Source organism: Culex pipiens, chromosome 2, assembly GCF_016801865.2.
Source record: "Culex pipiens pallens isolate TS chromosome 2, TS_CPP_V2, whole genome shotgun sequence".
NCBI lineage: Eukaryota > Metazoa > Arthropoda > Insecta > Diptera > Culicidae > Culex > Culex pipiens.
In genome coordinates, this window is record NC_068938.1 from 14017926 (window position 1) to 14045821 (window position 27896).

Sequence of the window (27896 nt, forward strand, 5' to 3'; positions counted from 1 at the left end):
ATCGTCACGCGCCAACACCTTTATTTTCTACCATGATTTCTAGTCTGATAAACTATTCATGACTCAATGAGGTTAATTCCGGAGACAGATTGTTGACCCACGTTGACTATAATTTGACAGTGAGGAAGAAAATGATTGCGCTTAACTTGGCGTGATGATTGATTAGGTGTACTTAGTAAACATTTTGTGTAAATTGCAGTAATCTGTCTTATTCATGTTTTGTGTAAATTGCAGTAATCTGTCTTATTCATGAAATGAAGAAAATTAAAAAGAAAGCAATTGAAAAAATTTACTTTACTTTTGAATCGGTTTACGCAAAAGTAGATTTTAACTACAAAACTTTAGTTATCGAATATTAAAATGTTTCTTTTGAGCAAATTTGTATGTTACAGAAAACGAAATGGATTTTAAACTAGTAATTGTGACGTATCTTCCCTCCGCTGGGCAGCCACAATTAATTTCTGAATGCAACACACACGGGATGGCTCTCAGAGCCCCAAGTGAAATTGAATGGGGATGTTCCTTCCCTTGCGTCGCGATCATACCTGGGAGACCCAATATCAGCGTGCAACATCAGCATGCAGTTCAACAATAAAACAACGCCGCCGGGAGTGAACAATAAAAGTCACACTGAAGTTAGCTTATAAATAGTTCCGCGTTGGGCCCGAACTCGGTCAGTCAGAATCAGCATTTGTATAAGCGAAAAACGGCCTGGACTCGGCAACCCGTTCGTGGCTGGCAACCAGGCCATCAGTAGGCTTTGACCTAAAGTTAGTACAAAAAGACAAACGCGTACTTGGATCCTTCAAACGAACTTGGATTAGTAGCCACGTGGAACGGTGCGGAACCTTTCGGAGTGGAATTTATTAACAAAGTGCCGTATAATTTGTAATTAGAAAGTACAAAACTCTCAAAACTTCAGGGAGTGCTTCAGAACGGAACAGAACTTCAGTCAGAGCACAACAATGAGTCCAGTCCAGTCATCGGTGATACTAGCTAGTGCGATAGTTTTAAGTGCTTTGGTTAGCGTGGCGAATAGTGCTTTGCGTAAGTTTGATATCTTATTTAGTTGTAATTTTGAAATTGTGATACCGTTAACCCTATGCATTTCCAACCTCGCCTCTAGTCGGATTTCATTCTAAATAATCACCAACAATCAAAATTTCTAAACAAATTTGATCTTTAAACAGCAACAAAATTATTATTTTAACATGTTTTGAAATGTCACATCCAGTGATTTTAAAAATGATATTTTGTCAAGTTTGCCGTGTTTTTGACTAACAATATTATTTTTTATTTTGAAACAAAATAAGTATGTTGTATTTGGTTTTGTATCATAGAGTACTTAGTATTCAGTAATTTTTGTAATGTTTCAGATTATGCGGCATAGTCTATGCCTCTACGCATTTAAAAAAATATTTTTATCGATAATGGTATCATTTTATACCAGAAAATGTGAAAAACAAACAAAAAATTAAAAAGTTACTGTAAAAACATGAAAACTGGAAAGACACAAGTTAATGATGAGAGGTGGTAGAATAAGCTAAAAATAAAACATGAAAAAAATAAAACAAGAGCTGTAAAGTTTTTCGTAGAACAAACGTCAACAAAAATCGAAAGAAATTTGGACTTTAGAGGGTTAAACGGAACTTCTTATTTTTCAAAACTAAAAAAAGAAAATGAAAAAAAAATATTTTCTCTGAAAATGCTATGTTCTTCTACCGATAAGTGCGCATCACTTCTGTTGCGCGAACAAAAATGTAGTGGTTTGTCGTTAGCGTGTAAATCAGCCTGTGGCGCAACAGCTTTGGCAGGTTGCGCTCGTATTTTGATTTTTGTCTACTTTCTCAATAAACTCAACCCCCGGTGGTTGGTTACTTTTTCGTTTGACACTTTTTTAGTTTGTACCCCGTTGGTTGGTCAAACAAGCAGAAAAATATTTTGTAGAATCAGCCTGTACGAGGTTTGATTCAACAAAATTTTTGTTGAATATAATCAACGCCGAGTTTGCGTTGAAACAAATCTTGATTTTCTCAATTCCACAAAAATCTTTTGTTGTTTTGAAAAAAATGCTTTGACGTTTTGCGTTGATTCAACAAAAATCTTGAATTTCAAATCAACAAAACGTTTTGTTGATTCAAATATGCCTTATTTTTTTGCGTGAAGTCAAACTAAAAAGTGACGAACTGTCACTTTTTACAAGGCGCTCACGCACACTATCAATACAAACGTTTGGTAGTGTGTGTGAACTCCGTGTAAAAGTGGTGTCAAACTAAAAAGTGACCCCGTTCGTTTGACAACAGTTGGTGTCAAACCATCGGGGTTTGAGTGTATAGTATTATCGAAATTAAAAATTAAAAAAAAAAACTTCTAGCATATTTTATTGTATTTAAAAATCTATAACTTCTTTCGTTATGCCAAATGAGACAGTTTTAAAATCTAAATAATTACAATGCTGTTATTTTTAAAGAATATTTTGCATCTTTGGTTTCTCCATAAAGACTATACAAAGTCCGTAGTTTGAAGAGGATTTTCTGATTGATTTGGTGTCATCGGCAAAGTTGTAGACTTATTAGAAACAAAGTGGGTACATTGATAAAAATTTGTTCCCTGATTTTTATCTCTAGCACTCGTTTTTGACAAAATTAATCATTTTCGTCTTTTTTATCATTTATGATGTTTGGAAATATAGGGAATTTTTGATAGTTAAAAAAAAACACTTGAAAACAAAATATTTTTGATGTAAATTTGAATTTGCAATCGTAAAAGAACTTTAGTAAAAATTTGATATGGTGCACCATTTTTGAGACTTTTGTGTTGAATTATCCGAAACTTTTTTTTTAAATTTTTAATATGGTGTCCGTTCTTGTCTATATCTGTACTTGTTTTTTTTTTCATGGAAATTAAGAAAAAAATCCATATTAACTTCACTTAGAAATGCCAAATAAGCCTTAACTTTTCAATGCATAAAATGTATAAATTGAGATGATGGGTGTGTTTTTGAAATTAAAAAAAAAAAAATCCAGAAAGCTGAAAAAAATCACAATGGTTTCAATAATTGCCATTTTATTAAAAAAATCTATCAAAAAATGAATATGATTCAATAAATTCGGTTCAAATAATTTTTTTTGACTGATGATTTTAGGAAGTTTTTTGAGAATTTTTTGAGACTTTCGAAAAAAAAAACGCTTTTAAAAAAATCATAACATCATAACGGGATGAAAAAACATTTTAGGTTTACAAAAACATAAAAAAATAAAGAGGCCGAGATCGAGTAAAATAAAAAAGCACTCTTCTCGATATACGGATTTTCATATATTTTCAAGATGCTTTTTTATGGACAGGCCCTAAATTTGTATGGAGATTCAAGTGTTGTAAAAACCTTCTTCTAAAAAGAGTTGCTCATTGATAAAAATTACAAAAATCGTTTTCTTAACTTTTTGTTTTTAATAGAGATAAGCAAAACAGTTTTTAATCAAATTAATTGATTAAATCTTTTCTACACGTTTCTGTTCAATTTCTCAAAACGCTAGAAAAGTAAAATGCAAAGTAAGAAAAAAGAAACACAATTCAGTAGCGTTGTTGCGGCGTTTGCTCGCGTACTCGCGGCTGAAATGATGACCGTGTGAAAAAATACCAACTCAGTTACTACTCAGTTACAAGTTTTTTCTCTCTCAATGCGCTACAATTTTAAGTTCATGGTCGGGGAGGCCCACTAAGCTAGACAAATGTGTGAAGTTGACGCAATTTGACAAAACAAATATTCTAAGAATTTAGAAGTATTTTTTCAAGTTCAATTTTATATCCCGGTCAAAAATAATATCGTTTTTCGTAATTATTTTCAGCCAGCCAGTTCAAATTGTGCTCCCGCAATGACCCCAAGGTGGAGCAGTGCATCATCAGCGCGGTGGACCACATCCGCAAGAACCTGGCCGAGGGCGATTTCGGCGAGGGCTTCGACGTGCCCAAGCTGGAACCGCTGTACGTGGAGCAGATGAAGATGCAGCGGGGTCAGGACTTTCAGGCGGTTTTCAACAAGCTGAACGTTTACGGCGCCAGCACGTTCAAAATCGATCGGTTGCAGTGAGTGGAGGGAGTTTTGGGGATGATTTTTGAGATTGGCTATCGAAAGGTAAAATTTGTCATTTTAGGTCTAAACCATCGAATTTGTCCTTTGACTTGGTCACGAGTATACCGAAGCTTAACGTTACGGGAAAATATTCGCTGAAAATGAAACTGCTGTTCCTGGAATTGCAAGGAAAGGGAGACATCAAGGGGATGTTGAGTAAGTACTTTTGAGATAACAAATATAAATAAATTAAGATATATAAATGAAATACGATATTCATATTCATAACTTGATCAAATTGTCTCAACTTTTTTTTCTGGCTGAAATTGAGTGCTCATTTAGTGTAGGTTTAGTGCCCATATAGATTCCATACAATTTGCCATACTAAGTTCAAAAGTGACTTAATGAGCCCTAAATTTTAGCCCGAAAAAAAAAAAATCAAAATGGTGACATTTGTAATCTGATTTTGAACTTTATATGGGATCTGTATGGAAAGATTAAGTGCACTCAATTTGAGGAATAGACAATTAAATAGCACTAAATGAGCACTAAATTAGCCTAAAAAATCAAAGTGGCGAGTGCAAAGGTTGCATTTTTTTCGACATAAAAGCTACCGGAAAAGTGAAATCAAGGTTTTAAAACCAAATCGATACATTAACTTGTTTTTTGGACCATAGACCATGATTTTATGGTATCCAGATTTTTAAGCATGGAGGACGTTACAAATGTTAACGGCGTTACGCACGCCTGAAATGTCATGTCGCTCGGTGCTACCAACATTACAAACAAAGTGTGTCATGGTATGACAGCTACTTGATACAGCAATGTCAAAATCGCGAAGAGAAACCTCTTTTTGCGCGGTGCGTTACATTTTTCTAATTTGTCGATTTTTCTGGAACAACGCATCATTTTTGCAATCTTTTAAAAGTAATTTGTAGGTTCAGATCTGCAAAACGCTTTTTGAAGCTTGCAAAAATATTGTATGGTCGACGAAATTAAAGCGTAACGCCACCGCGTAAAAAGAGGTTTCTCTGCGCGATTTTGACATTTCTGGCGTGCGTAACGCCGTTACTATTCGTTGCGTCCTCTATGCTTAAAAATCTGGATAGGCGATTTGAAATTTTAAGATTTTCCTTATTCGCGATAGAAAGCTCCATAATTTCGGCAGATGGCGCAAAGTATCGAAGAATGACGATTCAAATTTTCGCTGTTCGGTTATATAGGAATGAAAACTTAAAATTGAATTTACAGCTCTTAGAACAACTTTTGAGAAAAAAATCAAGTACATATTACGAGTGTAAACTTTTTGCCCTCTATAAATTAATGCAATAAAAAAGATTTTGAAAAAAAATATTTTGAAAAATGGGAGAAGGGGTATGGGTTTCAGAGTACAAATATTTTGTGTGCAGTTATGATGTGCACAGGGGGAGAATTTTGTGCAAAGTGTGCAATACTTGAATTTTTTCTCAAAAGTTGTTCTAAGAGCTGTAAATTCAATTTTAAGTTTGCATTCCTATATAACCGAACAGTGAAAATTTGAATCGTCATTCTTCGATGCTTTGCGCCATCTGCCGGAATAATGGAGCTTTTAATCGCGAATTGTCTGAGCAGATTTTGCGAAACTGTCGAAAAAACTGACTTAAAAATTACGCCCAGATTGTTTCTAACATGATTGTCTTTCATTTGAGAACTGAGTCCATGAATTTCGTCGACTTCGTGTTTTTTTTGAGACACGCTAATGTTCACAGTTAGTTAACGAAAAATGGCAGAGGTTTCAAAACAATTTATGTATTTTTTTGATTAAAAATTTTTTATTTTGGAATATACACCCAGAACTGGGCATCGGCATACGAGAGGATAAAAAGCATGGTTCGTTAGTAAAATGATACTGTGAGCAGACGGAGAGGATAAATCCCGAAATAACTTAGAGTACTTTACTCGTGGGTTCATATTTCAAAAAGTTCACCCTTAAAAAATGGGTCGATACCGAGTCTCGAACCCAAGACCTTCGGCAAATTGTACCGCGCCTTTGCCGTATCTGCCACCAAGGTTGCGTGACTAAGTGATATTTCGATGCCTCTCTTGTACTAAGCTTGCAGGTTTTCCTATCTAGTTCGAGGCATCGATTTGTCCATATAAGCCGCTCAATGGGATGAACTATTTCAATGAACGAATGAACACAATTTGTTGTTGTTTTAAGCGTGAAAAGTCAATACTCTCTCCAAATTGTGCTTTCCTCTCGTTTCTTTTCTGGAGGACTACCCGCTTGGTCTTTAATTTTGGGTGTAGTCACGAATGACCCTCTTTTTATTAAAGTCACTTAAAAACAACATAAAATAGTAGTTTGAATTTACAAAATACAAATTCATATTTTTCTACAAGATCAAAACTGCATCGTTCTCCGTTTATTTCTACTGCAAGTTATTTATTTTCTCGCTGCACTCTGCAGTTTTCAACGAAAGTACAATATTAGCATGTTTGTTAGCGTGTCAAATTTCACACTGCACGTCGTTCCATGTGAGATCATCTACCTTTTACTTTTTGTTTATCCTGAGAACTGTTTGTTTACTGACGATTAGTGTTATGGAGCCAACTTAAAAAAATTACAGATATTGATATTTTTATATATTTTTTTAAATTTATTGATGAGTTTTTCTCGATTTTTATTTTTATTCCAGCCAATACAAAGCTGTCTATTAAAATCCGTGGCTATACGGAGACCAACAAAACCGCCGCTAACGGAACCGTCACCAACGGAACCGCCTCCAACGGAACGGACAGCAAGCAGTACGTGCGGTTTAACCGGCTCGGCATTCGGCTGAAGATCGAGGGCGGTCGGTTCCAGCTGGACAATCTGTTCAACGGCGATCCGGTGCTGGGCCAGGTCGGCAATCAGGTCATCAACGATAATTCGCGGCTGTTTTTGGACGAGCTGATCCCGGGGCTGGAGCGGAACCTGAGTCGGTTGTTCACGGAGATTGTTAATAACTTGCTCAGGACGGCCACGATTGACGAGATGTTTCCCGAGAAGGTCTGATGAGGAGGATTTTGGAGAAGCTGATGAGGGTGGTCCCAGTTGGACTAGGACCGCTGGAGAGTGTCTTACGCTTGCATGTTTAATTGTGATTTATGTTGTATTTGTCTACGTACAATTTATTAAAAAGTAAATTTTGTGCATTTTTTTAACTGTTGTTCTTATTTAAATACACGTTTATCTCACCATCATTAGTTAGTGGCTCCACCTGATATTTGTCACGTAAAACAGCTTCCATAAAATCTCCATGTCATTATAAAGGAAAATATACTAAGTAATAAATTACCCTTCTCGCCGGGACTAGATCAAAAACATAATAATTATCTGTCTCCTTAGGAGACAAGTTGTTCCAGAGGAGTTACTTAATCCCCGGAGAACCGGTTCCACGTGGCTGGCGCTCGATTGGCAGCCGGCTACCGTGACCAGACACAGGGATTTCCCCGTTTTTTTATGTTTTTAGCTCTCTTCAAAACACATTCCTCCAACAATCACGTGATTCCTGTCGTGCTTCCAAGTGGCGATGACTAGTCAGGTTGAGATTCTTTCATTTGGAACTGTTATAAGTATCTCTGTTCAGCAATAAGGAACCATCATCTTGAGAAATCTAAAAATTATGTATAGAATTCATTCTAGACGAGTTTCGCTCAAAAAATGGTAATTTTCAGTATCCTCTTACACAACTCTTGCATAGAGAAGAGGCTCATCCATTTGACAGAATCGGCACGTTTTGGTTATATTCCTATAGCAAATCATTTTAATCGGGAAGGAGGACCGACCGACATGACTTGAATCGCTCGCAGCCGACAAAAATTCTAATGCAATTTTAAACAGTCAGTAGAGCAAAGAAAAAGAAGAACCTGAGCGAAACGCTAGTCCAGTCAGCCACGCGGTGTTGAGCGATATGTTAATGTGGGAATTTAGAATAGATTCATGAATGAACGGCTGGTTTGATAGCTGATGTGATTTACTGAGTTTTCGTTAAGAAATTATAATGAGTTTAATGCTTTTGAATGTTTTTTAAGAATTAATGATTCGGACAAAACTGTATCTTGAGAAGGAATTTTGTGATCGATTTGGTGTCTTCGACAAAGTTGTACACAGAAAAAAAATGATGGTAATATTCATCAGGGAATAATGACAGAATTTGTGTCAAAAGAAAGTGTAATATTGAACCAGGAACTGGTGAATTTTAATCATATGTTGGTGAATTTTCATCAGGTTCACATTTTTACACATTTTTTTTATGTAATATTACTCAAAAAAGAGGTAATATTCAATCTACCAAATTTTCAACCTTCCAAAATTCAATTTTTTTTTCTGTGTAGGCTAGAAAAAAAAAAACATTGAAAAAGTCAATTCCGTTTCTTTTACTTATTTTGGAATTTGATTTAGGAATTTTTGACGCAGTAAATAGATTTTGTGTTAGCAAAAATCTATACCTACCGTCATCAGCGGTGACTTTGGGGCTGGGGTAAGATTGGGTCATACGAATTTAAGCATTTTTGTATGACCCAATCTCACACACAGACCTTATGTCACCCCTGATGACGGTACACACCTAGATTTTTTTTCCGAATTCGGTAAATTTTACCAATTTTTCAACTGCTGAAGTTAGGTAAACTGAAAACAACAGAATTTGGTAAAATTTTACCGAAATTCGGCAATAAACTTTATTATTATTCATTTTACTACCTAATTTACTAATTTCGGTAAATTTTTGTTCATTTTGACAGACGGTTTACCGATCTAATCTTTACCGATTTTTCAACTGGGTTGGAAAAGTGTGTAATATTTAGGGCCTTTCTCACGAAGGTAATGCACATGGAATTTTACCATCGGATTTTTTTCTGTTTATTGAATATTGCTGTCCCTACTAGATCCAGTAGACGTTATTTTAAAATCAAATCAGTTTGTTGTTACTGGTTAATTTGATGTACAGTTAAAAACAAGTTTCAATAGAGTAGAGGACCCAGTTTTCGCCCTGCTCCAGTTTTCGCCCACCTACTGGATTTAATCTGTATTTAGTAAGCTTATCGAGAAATTAAAAGTGCAACATGGAGTTAAACTTTCTGTCAAGCTGCTGTGAAGTTTACCATGACAGCTGCGAAAGTTTCACTCCATGTTACCGGCTCACATCTCTTTTTTAAATTTCTCGATACCATTTTTTGGTCGAATTTATTATGCAGATTCACATATTCATTCATTTCTAGCTTTAATGGAAACTTTCCTAATGAATTTCTATTGTTTATCAAGTTTTTATAAGCACTTCAAAAAAAGCCTTTTTAGAGCCGCCATATTTTTTTCAATTTCGACTACTGCTGGAAATAATGTTAATGTAGTGAAACAACTTATTTTGTCCGAAAATAATGTAAAAGCATAATTCATTGTTTCACTGTTTGTCTGAATTTCACGAAAATCTAGTGATTTACCTGTTTTAAAAGTTTACCAAAGGTTATTTTAATAAAATAAAGTGGGCGTATTCTGGGGTTATGAAAAAATATTAGATCCAATTCGAAATCTAGTATTGTGTTTTCAGATTTTACCTAGAACCACCCGGATAAAAAATTACCATTTAATTACCATATTGGATCATACAATGACACTTTGAGATATGGTAACTATTTGTGAAATCGTTTTTACAAATTCCCAAAAATGAAATTTAACTATATTAAACTATTTGTGAACTGTTTGATTTAAAGGTTACTTTTTGCCAAATAGTACTTAAACCATTTCTTAACCATACAACAAACAGTTTTTAGACGAAAATAGTACTGAGTTTTTTAAGGTTACCATTGCTAACCACCGTTATGCCAGATGGTTAAACCATTTGAGAGATAGTAAAAATTCATGCCAACCATATATATTAGGGTGGGTACGTTTTTCAAAAAGTTCTCGGATCAAGTTTAAGTATGGTTCCCCTTGTAGGGCATGCCCATAGGGACTTTCATGCCAAATATCAGCTCATTTGGTTGTAAACTGGCTGCGCGCATCAGGGTTTAAGTTTACATGGGAATTACTATGGGAAATTGGAACTTTTTGTTCAAACGCTCCTACAGGTCTGGGAAAATCACGCGCCAACTTCTGGTATGGTCAGGCCTATGGGGAATGGTCTGGGGAACACTTTTCCCGAAGAGAGCATATGGATTCGTTGTCCCTAGACCTGGCGCATCGGCAAACAATCCGATGTCTCCGGAATCAACGGTTTTCCCTCAAAATGCATCAAATTTTCCTTAGCATGCTATGAAAGCTCGATGAACACCGCGACGCCATACGTCAGGCAGCTAACACGTGGTTGAGAAACGGCTGAAATATTTAAATGCAAACCTTTTTTGAACTAGAAATGATCATTTCGAGTAATCCTGATATTATTTAGTCGAATTCCGAATCTCAGCATAGCAAATTTTTATTTTTTTGCAAATATTTCAACCACGTGGTAGCTGCCTGACGTATGGCGTCGCGGTGTTCATCGAGCTTTCATAGCATGCTTAGAAAAATTTGATGCATTTTGAGGGAAAACCGTTGATTCCGGAGACATCGGATTGTTTGCCGATGCGCCAGGTCTAGGGACAACGAATCCATATGCTCTCTTCGGGAAACGTGTTCCCCAGACCATTCCCCATAGGCCTGACCATACCAGAAGTTGGCGCGTGATTTTCCCAGACCTGTAGAAGCGTTTGAACAAAAAGTTCCAATTTCCCATAGTAATTCCCATGTAAACTTTAACCCTGATGCGCGCAGCCAGTTTACAACCAAATGAGCTGATATTTGGCATGAAAGTCCCTATGGGCATGCCCTACAAGGGGAACCATACTAAAACTTGATCCGAGAACTTTTTGAAAAACGTACCCACCCTAATATATATACCATTTCTAAAATAGTAGTCAAACATTTTAGGAAATGGTAGTAACAATATAGTTTAAAGTTCAATTACCATATGAGAAAAAGTTTTGATATGGTACTTTTTTATGCGGGCAGTTTTCGTTTACCATAAAAACTTATATAATCACAGCGAAATATGCTTGCAAACATATTTGGAACATTCTAGATTATTTTTAAAGGTTAATTAATCATTTTATTTTATTTCATTCATTATGATATGGGACACCTAGTTCAATCGTGGTAAGAGTTTACTGGTACATTGGAGAAAAAAATGAGCAGAGGATGGAAAATTAGTTACACAATTTCCTCCAAAATAGCACATATGCTTTAATATTTTTATTTAAGAAGTACTCGAAGTTTTTTATTGAGTCAATGCGGGAGCGAATGACCCAACTGCCCCACCATCCTCATAAATTTGTTCTAAATTTGGTCAGGGGGTGTCCACAAATGACGTATTTTTCAAAACGTCCATATTATTGCCCCACCTTCCTCAAAGAGCTGGGCACGCTAGTGGTTAAAGTTCCCCTGATAAAATCAACAACAACATGGAGCTAATTGTAATCGTGTGCCACATGAGTTATATCAAGAATTTTGATTTATTTATATTTTTATGAGTGAGAACATGTTTTGGTTTTAGTTATAATAGACAGAGAACCTCAGAATTAGGTAGGATATCTATAAAAAAGGAGGTTTTTGAACAAAATTTTTTTTTACTAAAATATATGTGCACAACGAAATTGAGTTTCGGGAACATGTTTTATATCAATAGGAGACAATATTTGCTTAGCTTTGTGCCATAATTTAATCTGAGTTCTTGATTTTTGTCGTGGGCGAAAACTGGTTCCAAGGATGGGCGAAAGTTGGATTTAGAGGGGCGAAAATAGGCACTTCAGAGCACTTTATTGAAACGCAAAATTTCAACAAAATGAACCCTTTAATGATAAAAACCATGTGGAAACTTAAAATCAAATAGATTTTCAACGTTCTACAACACCAAATTTCCTAGATTCTCACTATAAAGTGGGCGATTTCTGGGTTCTCTACCCTATACGACAAGTTGAGAGTGTGTTAATTTACATTTGTTACTTAATTTTACATAAATGATTGCAAAATTGAAAGAGGTTGTAAAGTTTACCAGTTTTTTTGTAAATTGCAACATTTTATTCATAAGTTTGGGTAACTTTTTTAACATAAAAAGAGTCAAATTTACACCTTAAAATTTTCAATTTGCATTAGGTTTAACGGTGCACATCAACCAGAGTTTTTGCATCCAGATTTTTGTTACAGACATTTTAGTATCTTTAAAACTACGGTTGCTATCGACATACTTTTTTATTCATCCCAAAGTACTGTCCACAAAGTAATTTACAACAAAGTTTGACTATTTTACATTCACGTTTTTGCAGGATTAGGTCCGTAAATTTGACAATTTTGGAATAAAAAGACAACCTTTGTTGCTGTGCACCCTTAACTTTTTTTTACTGTGTGGAAACTGCTTCGTCATCCCTTTTGAAAATTAACTGCGATGCTGATGATACTAATAAGGGTGTGCACATAAAAGGGGTGTAGGGAGGTGACATCGTTGCTGATTGATGCTTTCACGCTTGTGATCAAGCTCGATGAGTAGTCAAATGCTCAGGAGGCATACATTTTCTAATTTGAAGAGTGTGTAAACCAATTTTAGCTTTTGCAATTTCATCTTCAATTTTACGAATGTTTTCCGTTTTCTCATGACACAAGATATAACTTACGAGTTTCAAGCGGGTAAATGACTTCTAATGAGTAAGGTAAGGTTTATGAACTTATTAGGCCATTGTTAAGCGAGAAAGAGTTGTATGACGTCTTTACAACTGCAGTTATATCAGAATTTGTTAAGTAACAATTTCCAAAAGATATATTTAATAAATCTGTTTAAATTGAACAATAGGACAAAGCCATGTCGAAATCCCGGAACATCCTACTTGCGCTAACAATGAGAATTCAATTCGAGCAAACTAATCCAGCAGGGAGCCAACAGCAGACGATTAAATTGTAAACTTGAGCATGTCATGCTTCTTCCTTCCAGCTTCGTCGTTACAGCTGAAACCTTTTCGCCGGCTAATCTAACGTGGCGGCGCGTTAGACAACAAAAGCACGAAAACACACGAAAAATTCTACGTTCTACACGTCGATCATCTTCGGCCGCTGTTCTGGCGATTTGCCTGTTGGGGTGTGTAGATTGTATAAATATAGCGGCGTTCGACGTCTCGTCAAATCAGTCTGTTTGCGGTAATTAAGGTGGTCAGTTCGTGGTCAGGTGGTGGTGCGCGGATTGCGATCCAGTGGAGGTCCTTAAACGCAGATAGTTGCAGATCCTTTCGTGGAGTAGTGTAGCAGTTGATTGCCGGGGACCGGTTTTAAGGGCTAGAACCAACAGTGACAAATTTCTCGAGAAACTAGACGACGATGAAGCACGTGGTGGCCGGTTGCATGCTGCTGGTGGTGCTGAATCTAGGGTTCAGCTACGCCTATTTGGGTGAGTTTAGTAGGTGCACGCTGGCAGAGTGGCGCAAAGTGCACCAGTGCGTAGTAGTGGGACGACCTTTGCATAGACTGATTATGCGTGAGAGTGCAAACGATCGATCTCCTTCGTGAAGTGTTGTGTAATGGAATGTTGCGGTGTCTAGGACGTGGGGCAGGTGCGAGATGTAGTTCAGTGACAGATTACAACAGGTGGAATCAATGGAGGAAGAAACATGCATGAAACGTGCCTAAAACAATCTAAACAAATAGTAAAAATACATAAAGAGGTGAACCACGGTCAACTAACAATTTGTGTTTTGATGAGAAAGTTAGTGTCTGATATATAGAAAAAGGTGTAAATGAAACTAATAAAATTTAAATCAAACCAAGCATATTCTAAAACTGGAATAAATAATGTTGAAGACATGATTCTAATCATCCTACCTTCTATATATATCATTTTTCTACAAATAAACTTCCAAGCACTCGAAAAAATCACAATTTTATAAAAAAAATTACCGTTTCCGCGAATTTGGAAGTTCATTTCCGTATAAAGGCATTTTTAAGTACTCTGTACGAGTTTAGATTTAAAAAAATACATTGAAAAAACTTTTACAATCTGTTATAAACTATGAACTATGTTTTTTTTTAAACCGAGCATTTTTAGGCTTTTTACAAATTTTGAATTTCGAGACCACATCCACCACGTCAGAAAAGGACGTGCAACTTAGGGGAAAATATGTTCATAAATTAAATTCATTGATTTAAAAATACTTTTTGCTTTTTTTGTGAATTTGGCTTGAAATTTGAAATTAACGGTACACATCAACCAGAGCTTTTGCACCCAGATTTTTGTTACAGACATTTTAGTATCTTAAAAACTACGGGTACAAACGAAATATTTTTTCATTCATCCCCTAAACTATTGTTCACAAAGTAATTTACAACAAAGTTTGACCATTTTTACAATCACATTGTTGCAGGATTGGGTCCGTAAGTTTGACAATTTTGGAGTAAGAAGACAACAACTTCCTTCATTGCTGTGCACCCTTAAAATAAAATTTGTACCAGCCATTCATGATGAACAATTGTGATTTTTTGAAGGCTTCGCAACAAAGTCCACAATTTTATTTATTATTTGGGCTTTTTTAAATGCTGAATTCGAATTCAAATTTTAAATTCTTATTTTTTTCGACAAAGGTTTAATTTTTCAAATATTTGTAACTAGGCTATAGCAATAGCTCACAAGTTGGCACTTTTTAATAAACTAAAAATATAAATAAAATTAAGGTGGTAAGAATGTCATAATCGAGTTCTGTGGTGAAAAGTGAAATATAAAAATCGTTTTTCCATGCACTAATTTCTTTCTGAATAGTCCTAATTATAATATACCATCAGCTTTGCCGGAGACACCAAATCGATCAGAAAATCTCTCTTATAGGAACATATTTTCGAATTTCAGTCTTAAAATTGTATGGAGAAAAATGTACAAAGTCTCATTTAAATAAAAAACTAACTTAATCCACCTATGTGGTTGGTGCCTTCCTCACTCTTTTCCAATAATGGTTGATATGTGATATGAAGGGTTTGGACACAAATTTCGTCTAATTACGTTAAGTTCCGGAATACAAAAAACACACATATCACTCAAGGACTCATAAGTGGTCATAGCTTGAGACAGGGTTGCCAGATCTTCAATATTTTAGACTCGTTGGAAAGGTCTTTCGATTACCTTACCAACGATGGGTCGGATGATGGCTCCGGATATTGTTTACATACATTTAAGTGAGATCCGGCTACAAAAAAGTACATAAGTGTCACTTAAGTGGTTATAACTTGAGACAGGGTTGCCAGATTATCAATGTTTTGGACTCGTTGGAAAGGAATTACCTAACTAACGATGTATAACATGATGATGTTTGGTTCAGATTATTGCCATTTATTCAACTTCCGAAAATATGCGAAAACACATTTTTATACATAACTTTTGAACTACTTATCGAAACTTCAAACAATTCAATAGCACCGTATGGGACCCTAAACCAAGTCGAATGCGACTGGTTTGATCAAAATCGGTTCAGCCAGTGCTGAGAAAACTGAGTGACATTATTGGTCACATACACACACACATACACACACACATACACACAGACATTTGTTCAGTTTTCGATTCTGAGTCGATATGTATACATCAAGGTGGGTTTTCGAGCTTTAAATAAAAAGTTCAATTTTAGTGCAGGATTATAGCCTTACCTCATTGAGGAAGGCAAAAGGACGATTAATAATCAATTTACAAAAACGTAAAGAATTACTCAAGATTTTTTAAAGTCTTGAAATTGTGCGGTAAGCCATAACTTGTGGGTTAAACTTTAGAAAATAATGAACAACATTATTTTTAAAACGTTATATCGACAGCCATCTTGGATAACATAATCCTAGATCACTCAAAAGCATTTTTGAGGTCATGTTTTAGCTAAACGACTAAAAATAATAAAATGAAAAATATGTTTATCTTGTTTGGATCATCTGGAGTGAATGTTTTTTTGTGGACTAATGTAATTGAAAGTGATTCAATAAACTTTTGTAAAATTTTGTTGTCAGATGTTTTTGTTTAAAAAAAAAACTAAGTCTTAAATTAAACTACCAAAAAGGCTGTTTAAAATTTCAATTTTAATACAATTAAATGTAATTTTTAATAAACTTTTAAACAATTTTTTTAAACTCAAGCAACGTCTCTTTAAGTGTATTTTTTTCGTAATCGTTTCAATAATGGAACATTTGTTTTTGATATTGTTTTTATTTTTCACAATTTTGTTTTAATATTTTGTTTAATTAATGTACTTACTTTTTTATCCTAATAATTCATTCATGTGCAATGGAAATATTCAATTTCATATTCTTTATAAATAACAATTTGTAAAGATCGGCCGGGAACCGTGGTGTAGGGGTAAGCGTGATTGCCTCTCACCCAATCGGCCTGGGTTCGATCCCAGACGGTTCCGGTGGCATTTTTCGAGACGAGATTTGTCTGATCACGCCTTCCGTCGGACGGGAAGTAAATGTTGGCCCCGGACTAACCAAAAAGGTTAGGTCGTTAGCTCAGTCCAGGTGTAGGAGTCGTCTCCCTGGGTCCTGTCTCGGTGGAGTCGCTTGTAGGCAGTTGGACTAACAATCCAAAGGTCGTCAGTTCGAATCCCGGGGTGGATGGAAACTTAGATGTAAAAAGAGGTTTGCAATTGCCTCAACAATCAAGCCTTCGGACACCTAGTTTCGAGTAGGAATCTCGCAATCGAGAACGCCAAGGCAATGCTGTAGAGCGAATAATTTGATTTGATTTTGAAAGATTAATTTTATTACAGCTATTAGATCTCTCAAGTATACGTCGTTCAACAAATTGATTTTCAAACGAGATAAACAACAAGAAGCTTCCACTTTATAAATAGTGCTTAACATAGACGTCATTGACAGCGTTACATTGGCGAGGCAGCACGGTGTTAGTAAAATGTGAGAAAATATTGATTTTAACAATCTTTACACACTGTAATTACCTTCAATTGTGATGTGGGAACCAATGCATCAAAATGGAGTTTAAGTTTCGGGGAAATCGATTTAAACCTTCAAACAAACTTCAATTTGAGATGAAGGTTGGTTTCGTAATTCCGATGTAACAATACAGACAACCAATAGCAATTTTCACAGAATTGAAATTTTCTCGCATGATTAAAATCAAAGCCGGATTCGATGATTGATCGAAAGGTGTTAACGTGACCTCCTCAAAACAAGAGACCAGGTCGGGTCAACAACCCAAAGTAACCTTCTATACCTTGAAAAAGAGTCCACCCCTCTAACGGTTTATTGAACCATCTTAACCCAAGGTTTCCTCAATTCTATGACCTTGCTCAACCCTAACAAAACCAACCAGACCGAGTGGCACCCGGCATCTAAGTAGGCTTTGGCGGTTTTTTTACGATGATGCGGAAGAACGCTGCTGGAAGAACTTCGCCGTAGTCACCGGCTAGAACAAGTGTTAAAAATTCACACGTGCCTGCCAACACCAACGTCCATCAATTCCTCAACTCACTCAACTTATTATATTGCTCGCACGCAAGATTCCTATCTACGAACCAAATCACGATACCCTGGCGACCTGACCGTTTAGCACCACCGAGCTCATTAGAACCCTAATTTGAACATTTAGATTAAATCTGGAGGTGCGTTTCAAGACGCTATTTGGAGCCGGATGTAACGGCAAAAACAAACAAACAAATCCAACACGTGAGCAAAATTTTACTTTGATTGAGGTGAGAAATTCGCACCTTATGTACACAAAAACAACAACCGCGACTTAGTAGGCCGGTAGTCGCTGCTTAGTAACGCTTCGTTAGCTTCACGCAAGAGTGTCCGACGTACATCGGGGCGTTATCTACTTTTAGGCGATTTAGCAACTAGCAAGCCAGATGACTCTCTCTATCGGCAAGATGACCCGTAATTAGAATTTAAGTACACACTTCTGGAAAAAAAACATGTTTTATAATTTGCAAATCAGTGATGCCTGAAGGATGATATAAGACAAAATTGTCGAATAAACACGGGGTTCGTGTCCGCCGCTCGTTAGCACCGAAATTCCCATAAAGAACAAGTTGATGAGAAGTCAATATTATTGTTGACCGCCGAAAATTCCCGGAACGCAAAGAGCGTGTCTGGAGAACGGAGGATTATTCTGCAGAACGGTTAAAAAAGGGATTCGTCGAAGACCTTGAAGTGATCAGACCATGATTGAGTAATTCTTGATGTTGTAAAAAAAGTTGGTTTGGTTAATAGCTTTGGCTGTTTTTGCTTCACTTAGAGGCACTCAACTTTAAATTGGATGATATTTGATACTTTTTTAATGTATTAGTTTGAATTTGCAAATATTTCACCGACAATAATAAGCGACGATAATAAGCTACTTCGCTTTCTTGTTCCCTATACAGGGTTGCCACAAATATAGATTTTTGAGGTGATTTTGCTATACAGAAACTGTATGTACAGAAATATAGATTATAAAAAAAACATACATACATAGCATAATAAATTAAAACACATAACATAATAAATGAATTTTTTTTTTATTTTTTTAAATCCTTTTTATTAAATTTGTTGAATAAGTTTAGACATTAAATGTTTATTTTTTTAAATCGTTTTTATTAAATTTGTTGAATAAGTCTAGACATTAAATGTTAGATTGTTTGTCATTTTTACGGGTTAAAAAAGATCTAGAATATTTTTTGTATAAATTTTGTTCTAGAATGTCAATACAGATTGCAAATACAGGTTTTTTCCCAATGATACAGATTTGTGGCTCTCAAAAATACAGAATCAAATGTGGCAACCCTACTATAAATTCCAGAGTTTTTTTTGATAAGGTCCTATAAACATACGGAAGACAATAGCTTATAGGACCTTTTGAAAAAAAAACTCTTGAATTTAAATCTTATATAATTAATAAATTTGTTTTTTTTTTACTAATATTGGGTACTCGAATCTTAATTAATCTTGAAAAAATAATTTTAACTCAATTTAACCATGCATGTTATTTATAAAATTTCACTTTTCCCTCCCCCTCCAGAGCCCATTCTGTCAGTATGCAAACGGAAAGACCCCAACCTGGACAAGTGCATCCAGGACGTGGTGGAGCGGATACGACCGAACGTGGCCTCCGGCAACTACGGCTCGTCCAACGTGCTACCCAAGCTGGAACCGGTGGTGATCGAGAAGATCCGCATCGAGCGAGGCAACACCTTTGGGGCTAACTTTTCCAACTTGGTCATTGCCGGCGCCGGCCAGTTTGTGATCAAGAAGCTCAAGACCAATCTGGACGATCGGAAGATCAACGTGAGCGTAATTCTTCCCTCGCTGGATGTTAAGGGGAAGTATTCGCTGAACATGAATATTCTGGTGCTGCGAATCGCCGGAAAGGGAGACATCTCGGCTACTTTGAGTAAGTTGAGTTGCGGATTAAGCTGGATGGGCGAAATTTAAATAAATCTCTTAATTTTAGACGAAACCAAGGCGATCCTCCGGTTGGAGTACTACACGGAACGTGTTGGCGATCGGGATCTGACGCGATTCCGGCCGATCGATCTGAAGCTCAAGTTCGACAAGGCCCGCTTCTACCTGACCAACCTGTTCAACGGGGATCCTACGCTTGAGCGTGTCGGCAACGATGCCATTAACGAGAACCCGATGGTCCTGCTGGACGAGGTAAAGGAATCCTTCGAGCAGAACCTGTCGAAGAAGTTCACCGAGATCGCCAACAGTTTGGTGAAGGATGCCGACTTGGACGAGATCTTCCCCGAGTAGAGACTCCGTTAAGGTCTAAGTGCAACTGAACCTGAACCAACTTAGTATTAGTAGTCGTATGAACGAGCAAGCAAACTAGTGTACATGTGATTAAGATCCTAGCATCTCTGTGTGTTTTATTTACTCGAATGGCTGTAATAAAATGATTTACATAAGTGTCCGCGCGAGTAGCGAAAATGATTTGCGACGATGACGACTAGCCGGCATTGCCACGTGTTGACAAACTGCCAGACAATTGCACTTTAATGAGATCCGGCCGAGGGGGCTGTCGGACTATACGATAGAGAGCGAGAGAGGGTCATAAGTCAAGCAGAGTCCGAACTTGTTTACCGTCACGAGTGATTAGCAAGTTTCCGATGAATCACAGTAGGCCGCGATGGCTTTGAGCGTAGCGGGGGGAGCCTCAAGGAAAAAGGAACAGCTTCTCTGCGTTTGTATACTGAGAGTTGATAATAGTAGGCGAAAAGTTTATAGTAGCTATTTGTGGAAGGAGTTCATTCATGATAATCGCTTAAAAGTGAAACCCTTTGGGTCTTCATGTTCAGCGGCCTAATGGAAATGTACCTATTTACGGCACACTAAGCGTAACGGTTTGTGTTTGTTATAATCAATTTCGCAGTTATCCCTATCAAACCAACTTACAACTAAGAGACGGTCGAAACAACTTTTGCGGTGCTGGCGCTTTGACTTTTTGTAAAGTCGGCGCATTTTGGTTTTAGCCAGTTTTGAGCCTCTTATCGATCTTGCACTTTTCAAAAACCTCACGAACTTATAGTTCGTGTTCCAGGGAACAACTTTGTCGAAGAATGCGAAAAGATTCGTCAAATATTAAGAAGGTTACAGAGTTTATAACATAATCGCTCAAAAACTTCAACTTTTTCTTCACTATCTTCTTGCAGCACTTGTTGCTATGGCAAAAAAGATTCAGGGTAGGCGTCGCGACGCTCATGCAACCGAGCAAGCTGATGGTTGCCAGAAGGGCTTGAAGAAAAAGTTGAAGTTTTCAGTGGTGTTTAAAAAAGGATTTAAAAAATATTTTATCAACGAGTCTTGCAAGATCTGAAGATAACATCAATTATTGATCATTAAAATTATGTGATTGGGAAAACGATTTCTTTGAAAATAATTTTAACTTTAGAATACTTCCAGGTGGGCTACACGGTATAATGCATAACATTTCAAAAGGCCACAGCAAACAAAATTTATTAAGATTAAGAAATTATCGAGCTCAAAAATGCTTTGAATTGTTCATCTGCACGTTTTTTCAATGCTCTACACTGAAAAACAATAAAAATATGATTTGCTCCAGAGAAAAAAAAAACAAAAATGTGTTGGAAGTCGCGATGGCTGTTACGACGTATTGCATACTAACCACAGATACATACATTGTAAACAAAGAGTGTATCCATTTTACTCAAATGACAGTTTACAGTTTACACTCTACGTTTACAAAAAAAATCTGTTCCGTTTTGAATTTAAAGTATTTTTTCACTGAAAACATTTTTTAAATTATATGACAAAATAACTGCTTTTCTATACAGCAATTCCATTTGAAAAGAGCCTAAACCGAAAAAAAAGTTCTTCGATCGGGCTCAAAATTTTTCTGGGGGTTCCTTGGCCAAAATAATTAGACCCGTATTTTTTGTTTGGCCATTAGGATGACCTACATCGTGCTAGGGTGGTTCGAAAAATGGCAATTTTCGTCATTTTTTGCAAAAACCTCTTTTTTTTCAAAAAATCATATCTCTGCGCCATTTCATCCGATTTTAGCTGTCTTAGACGCAAAAGAAAGGTGATGAGTTTGGCTATTTGGGAAAAATAGTAAGAAGTTTCAAAAATCTAGCTTAACATTTGAAAAAGTCGCATGAAAACTTAAAATGGCGTTTTGACCGTGTCTGGACCAAAGAGCCTATGTCTGAAAATATTTTTATCGGATTCCTCGGAAAATTTCACATAACATATCAAAAAATTGGCGATGTCGAACCGTACGTTTCGGAGATATGATTTTTTGAAAATAAAGACTGAGTTTTTCGACGCGCCACGCCCAAAAACGGGAAAATGACGAAATCGGCAAAAAATCAACTTTTTTCACTAAAACTGCGATAACTTTAAAATTTCAGCGATGACCTATAGAGTTTGGGTATCAAAATTTCCGTAATTGAAAGACGCAACTTTTGGTAAAATCTTTAGGTCGTCGCTGAAATTTTAAACTTATCACCTTTCTTTTCCGTCTAAGACAGCTAAAATCGGATGAATCGGCGCGGAGAAATGATTTTTCGAAAAAAAGAGGTATTTGCGAAAAATGACGAAAATTGCCATTTTTCGAACCACCCTAGCACGATGTAGGTCACCCTTATGGCCAAACAAAAAAAATACGGGTCTAATTATTTTGGCCAAGGAACCCCCAGAAAAATTTTGAACTTTTTTTTCGGTTTAGGCTCTTTTCAAATGGAATTGCTGTATATCAAATCAGAAAGATCCAAATCCAAAGTGCTCGTATTTGAATTAAATTTGGTTTGAAAGTTCCTTGATGAGAAAAAAAATATGAATCTGTTTTTTCAAAGGCGCACCTAGGTTCACACACATTACACACATTGCTAATCCCATGAAATTGATAACGAAAAAGGCTAGTTTGACAAAACAATAACAACAATTATTGATTATGGACTGAACCGCCAGAGACTTCAAAAAGGCCCTTTGCCCGATTTGTTCCTGAAAACCATTTATCTATTAATTTGATAAAAAGTAACAATATGAAAATTTTTCTCATGGTTCCGCCGGTTCAGCTTCTCAACAATCGGTTTAACAGGATTTATTTTATTGATCACTTTTTTATGATGCAAAACATGTGGCTTTTTTGGTCTGGATTGAAATTTATTCAAATATTAAGGATAAATAGAGCAAAAAATTCCGTTTCTGAGACTGTTTCCAATCGTTTTTTTTCATTTTCGACATAGACACAATACTTTCTTCTGTTGAAAAAATCTGAGACCTGTTCAAAACTTAATTAGATTTTCCGTTATCGTATCTCATAAAAATATCTCGTATTTCAAATAAAATAACAAACTACCCAGAATTTTGGCTCGAGCTTCGACATCAGAGTAACGCACTAAATTGATTGTCTACAACTTTTCAAACAGCTTAAATTGAAAATATCACATTCAGTTAGCTCATACTTTATAATTCAATAAACAGTGAAAAAAAAAAAGATGGTAGTATTACTTCTGGGAAGGGGTACATCTTTTATGTCGGAAAATATATGTAATTTTACCTCTGAAAATGTGTAATTCTACCACTTTTCTTGGGTAATGTGACTTTTTCAGTCTAAATTGAGGTAAAATTACATCATAAAGGAGGTAATATTCAACTTTCCAAAATCACACCTTCCAAATTTACACATTTTTTGACTATGTAGTCTATATTGCAATTATTTTGATTTCAGTATAATTAATGATGTGAACGTTTCTGTTCTGTGAAGTTTCCAATATTATAGTTATGTTATAGAGACATGAACCATTTGTTGAATAAGAGTCAGTCAGATACAATAATTAAAAAAAAAAACGTCTAAGAATAGCAATCTGTATGATGTACATTAGGGTGATCCGTTTTGCAAAAAGTTTCATGGACCGTTCTGGACTTTTTTTGGGATAGATTCAACTACCAAAAGTTCAGAACGATCCTCAAAACTTTTTGCAAAACTAACCACCCTAATGTACCTACATCAATCTACGTGAGTGTGATAAGAGGAATAATCGATGTTGACTCTACACTTGTAAACATGATCATCTTCTAGAAAAGGCTAATGATTCTAAATTGACGAGTTTTATCCCAGAGCAACTCAATCAGTTGTGAACTATTTTCAAAACGATGTTCAGAAAAATTCTCACAGAGCCTATCAATTTTATAGTGAAATAATCTTCCTCGAATAACAAACAAATTCTCAGCAAATTATCACCAGCAAAAAAAAAAACTACTATAAAAAACGAATCTTTGAATACATGTATTAAGAAGAAAATAATACAGTTAGTAAAGCACGATTATCCGTAATTGCCCGCTCATTACCCGCAATATGATGAGATGAGATCTTCGACGTAACTATCCGAAGAGGGTGGCGGGGTTAGTTGGAACTATGACGTGTACACTTACCAGTAAGCCAGAAGCTCATCGTGTGCACTAAGTATGCACTAATTAACGCAAAGAGCCGTCGGAAGCAGCAACGAGACGAGGTTAGATCAAGTGATCAGTAAAGTTCACAGCTCGTTTTCAAGAGCCTGAGTGGAGGTATATCTAGGTACGCGAGTGGGTTTGATTGGAGCTAATTCACGTTTAAGGCTTCAATCGAGCGGTTCGAATCAGTGACAATCGGTGGTATAAAGGCACCTGCCGGTAGATTGGCTCGGATTAGTTGAAATCTGCAGGTCGCGGGATAGATTTGCGGAAAGCTGGAGTGATAAGTTTGTTTTTGTGTGAACAAGTTTGGAACAGGGAGAAAGCCGGTGATATGAAGATCTATGTCGTTGGATTAATAGCGGTGCTGTGCTGCGGGAGTGGTTATGCTCGATTAGGTTGGTTTTCAAAACGAAATGAAACTATATTAAGCATGTTGAGGAAATGATCGCAGATTTCGAGAATATGTCATTATTTGTGTTGATGTTAAAGTAATAAAGAAGAACTAAATTCTACACACCATTTGATAACTAGATATAGAAAGATAAATGTAGACATAATTGTGACAAACAAAAGTTCTGTGTGTTTACGATAAATAGTAAGATTGCAATCAATGTGCCGAGTTCAGAAAAGGATTTTATTGAAAAGAAGTTTTGTTAGAATTGTCGTCCCGTTTCCCAATAAGAAGATAATGATTTGGATAATTGAATTATATTAGGTTAACTAATGAAATCAAGTGCCTTTATAAACAGTTCTGGAGTTTTTTTTGAAAAGGTCCTATAAACAAAATTTAATTTTTTTTGCTTTTTGGGTGTTTTTAGAACCGCCTTGAGTCAGGGGTATTCAAAAACACCCAAAAAGCAAAAAATGAAAATTTTGTTTATAGGACCTTTTCAAAAAAAAAAAACTCCAGAGTTTCAGCTTAAAATAACTTGAATACTATTCAAGCTACGAACCCATTCCATAAATTTAATCGTTGTCTAGCTAAGCTTCAATATTCAAGTAAACAAATATTTGTTGATAAAAAGTAAAAAACGGTTTTCATAATGTGATTAAAACCTAGTTGTAAATTGTCAACTTTATTTGATTAACCGTGCTCCAAGGTCGTTTAAATATTCTGGTTGTTTTTTATGACAAGAGAGCAATTCTCAACGAAATTCGTCTTTTTTCGAAGATATAATTTTCTATACAAATTTGGCAGCTGTCCATACAAAAATGATGTATGAAAATTCAAAAATCTGTATCTTTTGAAGGAATTTTTGATTGATTTGGTGTCTTCGGCAAAGTTGTAGGTATGGATAAGGACTACACTGAAAAAGAATGATACACGGTAAAAAAATATTGGTGATTTTTAATTTAACTTTTTGTCACTAAAACTTTATTTGCAAAAAAACACTTTTTTTATATGTTTTAGTGGACAAAAATCTTTGACCGAGGTATGATTATTTTTTTTAATAAATACTGATTTTTTCTAAAAATCAAAATATTGGTCGCAAAAATTTTTCAACTTCATTATTTGATGTAAAATCACACTTGCAATCAAAAAGTACTTTAGTGAAATTTTTATAAAGTGCACCGTGTTCAAGTTAATGCCAGTTTTAGGTAACTTTTTTGAAAATAGTCCCAGTTTTAAATTTTTCAAAATTAGTGCACATGGCTGACCACGCTTGAAAAAAATATTTTTAAAAAGCTGATTTTTTTTTCTATATTATGCTTTCTTGAACTTTGTTGATACGACCCTTAGTTGCTGAGATATTGTCATGCAAAGGTTTAAAAACAGGAAAATTGATGTTTTCTCAATCTCACCCAAACAACCAACCATTTTCTAACGTCGATATCTCAGCAACTAATGGTCCGATTTACAATGTTAAACTATGAAACATTCGTGAAATTTTCCGATTTTTACGAAAACAATATTTTCAAAAAAATAAAATAAATCAAGACTAACATAACAAAAGGGCCAAACATTCAATATAACGGACAAACTAATGATGCAAAATGGCTTCTTTGGGCATACCGAAAGCACCATAAAAGTTTCAGCCGGATTGAAAAATATAAAAAAATCGAATGACCAAAATCTGAGAAAATTGCTCAGGAGGAACAATAATCAAATTGTTTGTTGATTTTACCCAATTTTTTGTATTGGTCTGGCAATTGGTTTGTTTTGGGACAATTTTTGATAAGTCCTTTTTTATGGGATGGGATGGATGGATCTGATTTTTTTTAGAAAGGAGTGTAAATATTAGTTCTTAGTTTAAAAAGTTGTTATTATACGAATTAATTTGGTGTATGTTTTTGGGTTCTAAAGATTCCGAAGAAAAAAATGGATCTATCTGTTTTTTGTACAAAATAAACTTTTGTTGATTTTTTTTCAATGCTAAAAACATTAGGTTTCGAATTTAATCAGTCTAAAAAGATAAAAAAAAGATATAAGAAACAACTTATATTATTTGTTTGTCAAATGGGAAACAGCCGAAATATTTTTGATATAAAAATATAGCTTGAGGAGACTTTTTTCAAAAATTAAACCACAAAACACAACATATTTTTTTAAAGATATGTGAAAAAAAAAATCAAATATTCGACATAGACCGTGTCTTATTCCTCAGTCCCGCATTTAACTTCGACTGAAGTCACTCTAAAACAATCCTTTTTTCCAGCCCCCGTCCTGACGGCCTGCTCCAGCGGCGACCCCGACTTTGAGAAGTGCGTCAAAGCCGTGGTGGAGCGCATCCGGCCGGCCATCGCCGCCGGCAACTACGGCGAGGGCCAACCGAAGGCGCCCCCGCTGGAGCCCATCTCGATCGACCAGATGGCGATCGACCGGGGGGCCGGATTCCGCTGCAAGCTGTCCGACGTGAAGATCGCAGGAGCCGGCGACTTTACAATGCGCCGCGTCAAGTAGGTGTCGGCTGGCGTCAATAGCACCGGGAAATTTATAGCTTATTTAGATGCTTTCGAGGTTAGGGAGCCTTTATGCGATAAGGGAGGTGCAATGCATCGAGTATAGATCGTTGCACCTCCTTTGACGAATAGAGCTTACTTAACAGAGGTAGCACGTGGCCTGCTTCGCATGTGCAAATTTGATTGTATCGCAATAACTCGATTGTGTAAATACTTTCCCATGGCTAATGGTGAGTTTGTGCTCTCTTTTCCAACCCCCCCAGGCTGAACAAGAGCGAGAAGATGTTCAACGTGAGCGTGCGGATTCCGACCATGCTCGTCAAGGGTCAGTACGAGCTTGATATGCAAATTCTGGTGCTGAAAATTTCCGGCCGGGGCGATTTCAGGCTGGATCTAAGTATGCGATCGAATAACTTGCAAATCAACCGTTATAATAACTTAATAAACTCGTTAAACTACAGATAACACCCTGTGCAACATGCAGTTGAAGTACATCTTCAAGGACGACTCCACCGTCCAGTTCCAGCCGATCGCGGTGAAGCTCAAGTTCGACAAGGCCCGCTTCCAGCTGCAGAATCTGTTCAACGGGGATCCGACGCTGGGCCGGGTCGGCAACGAGGCCATCAACCAGGATCCGCACGTGCTGCTGGGCGAGGTGAAGCCGGCCTTCGAGGAGAGTTTGGGCAAATACTTTACCGATATTGCCAACGCGGCCGTCGCCGGGGCCAGCGAGCAGGAAATACTGCCACCGTGAAGCTGTGTGTGGGGAGGGGAAGAATAGGTTTTGAGGAGATGAGATACCAAAAATGTTAGAAAAGAGAATAAATACTATTTATTAAGGTGCTTGCTGTGGTTTTATTACTTGTGAAACTTGCTTCTCTGAAAACGAAATAAGGTTATGAAAATTGTGTAAAACTACAAATTGGACTGTCCATAAATTACTTGGATCATATTTAATTGAAAAATCTGGTAACAAAGTGGGAGTTGAGTTTGGTAATT

General features: G+C 36.2%; 2 protein-coding genes across 2 annotated transcripts; both read left to right on the plus strand.

The window, feature by feature from the left end:
- Nucleotides 1-664: 664 nt before the first annotated feature.
- On the plus strand, nt 665-7255 carry LOC120413880 (circadian clock-controlled protein daywake-like). Its single transcript, XM_039574854.2, has 4 exons — nt 665-1047; nt 3846-4083; nt 4152-4285; nt 6748-7255. The coding sequence occupies exons 1-4, from the start codon at nt 966-968 to the stop codon at nt 7104-7106; spliced, it is 813 nt and encodes a 270-aa protein (XP_039430788.1). The 5' UTR covers nt 665-965; the 3' UTR covers nt 7107-7255.
- A 5978-nt stretch (nt 7256-13233) lies between these two features.
- Nucleotides 13234-27740, plus strand: LOC120413855 (uncharacterized). The gene is made up of 8 exons (XM_052708743.1): nt 13234-13497; nt 19093-19464; nt 19525-19822; nt 24026-24062; nt 24232-24391; nt 26654-26894; nt 27161-27294; nt 27359-27740. The coding sequence occupies exons 1-8, from the start codon at nt 13428-13430 to the stop codon at nt 27649-27651; spliced, it is 1605 nt and encodes a 534-aa protein (XP_052564703.1). The 5' UTR covers nt 13234-13427; the 3' UTR covers nt 27652-27740.
- The last annotated feature ends 156 nt before the right edge of the window (nt 27741-27896 follow it).

Bases quoted from the DNA above. Each gene is read 5' to 3' on its own strand.
- LOC120413855 (XM_052708743.1), top strand. From the start codon at position 13,428: ATGAAGCACGTGGTGGCCGGTTGCATGCTGCTGGTGGTGCTGAATCTA. The intron at 13,498-19,092 runs GTGAGTTTAGTA...CTCCCCCTCCAG, and splicing joins GTTCAGCTACGCCTATTTGG to AGCCCATTCTGTCAGTATGC. The intron at 19,823-24,025 runs GTAGAGACTCCG...ATTAACGCAAAG, and splicing joins TTGGACGAGATCTTCCCCGA to AGCCGTCGGAAGCAGCAACG.
- LOC120413880 (XM_039574854.2), top strand. From the start codon at position 966: ATGAGTCCAGTCCAGTCATCGGTGATACTAGCTAGTGCGATAGTTTTA. The intron at 1,048-3,845 runs GTAAGTTTGATA...AATTATTTTCAG, and splicing joins CGTGGCGAATAGTGCTTTGC to CCAGCCAGTTCAAATTGTGC. The intron at 4,286-6,747 runs GTAAGTACTTTT...TTTTTATTCCAG, and splicing joins AGACATCAAGGGGATGTTGA to CCAATACAAAGCTGTCTATT.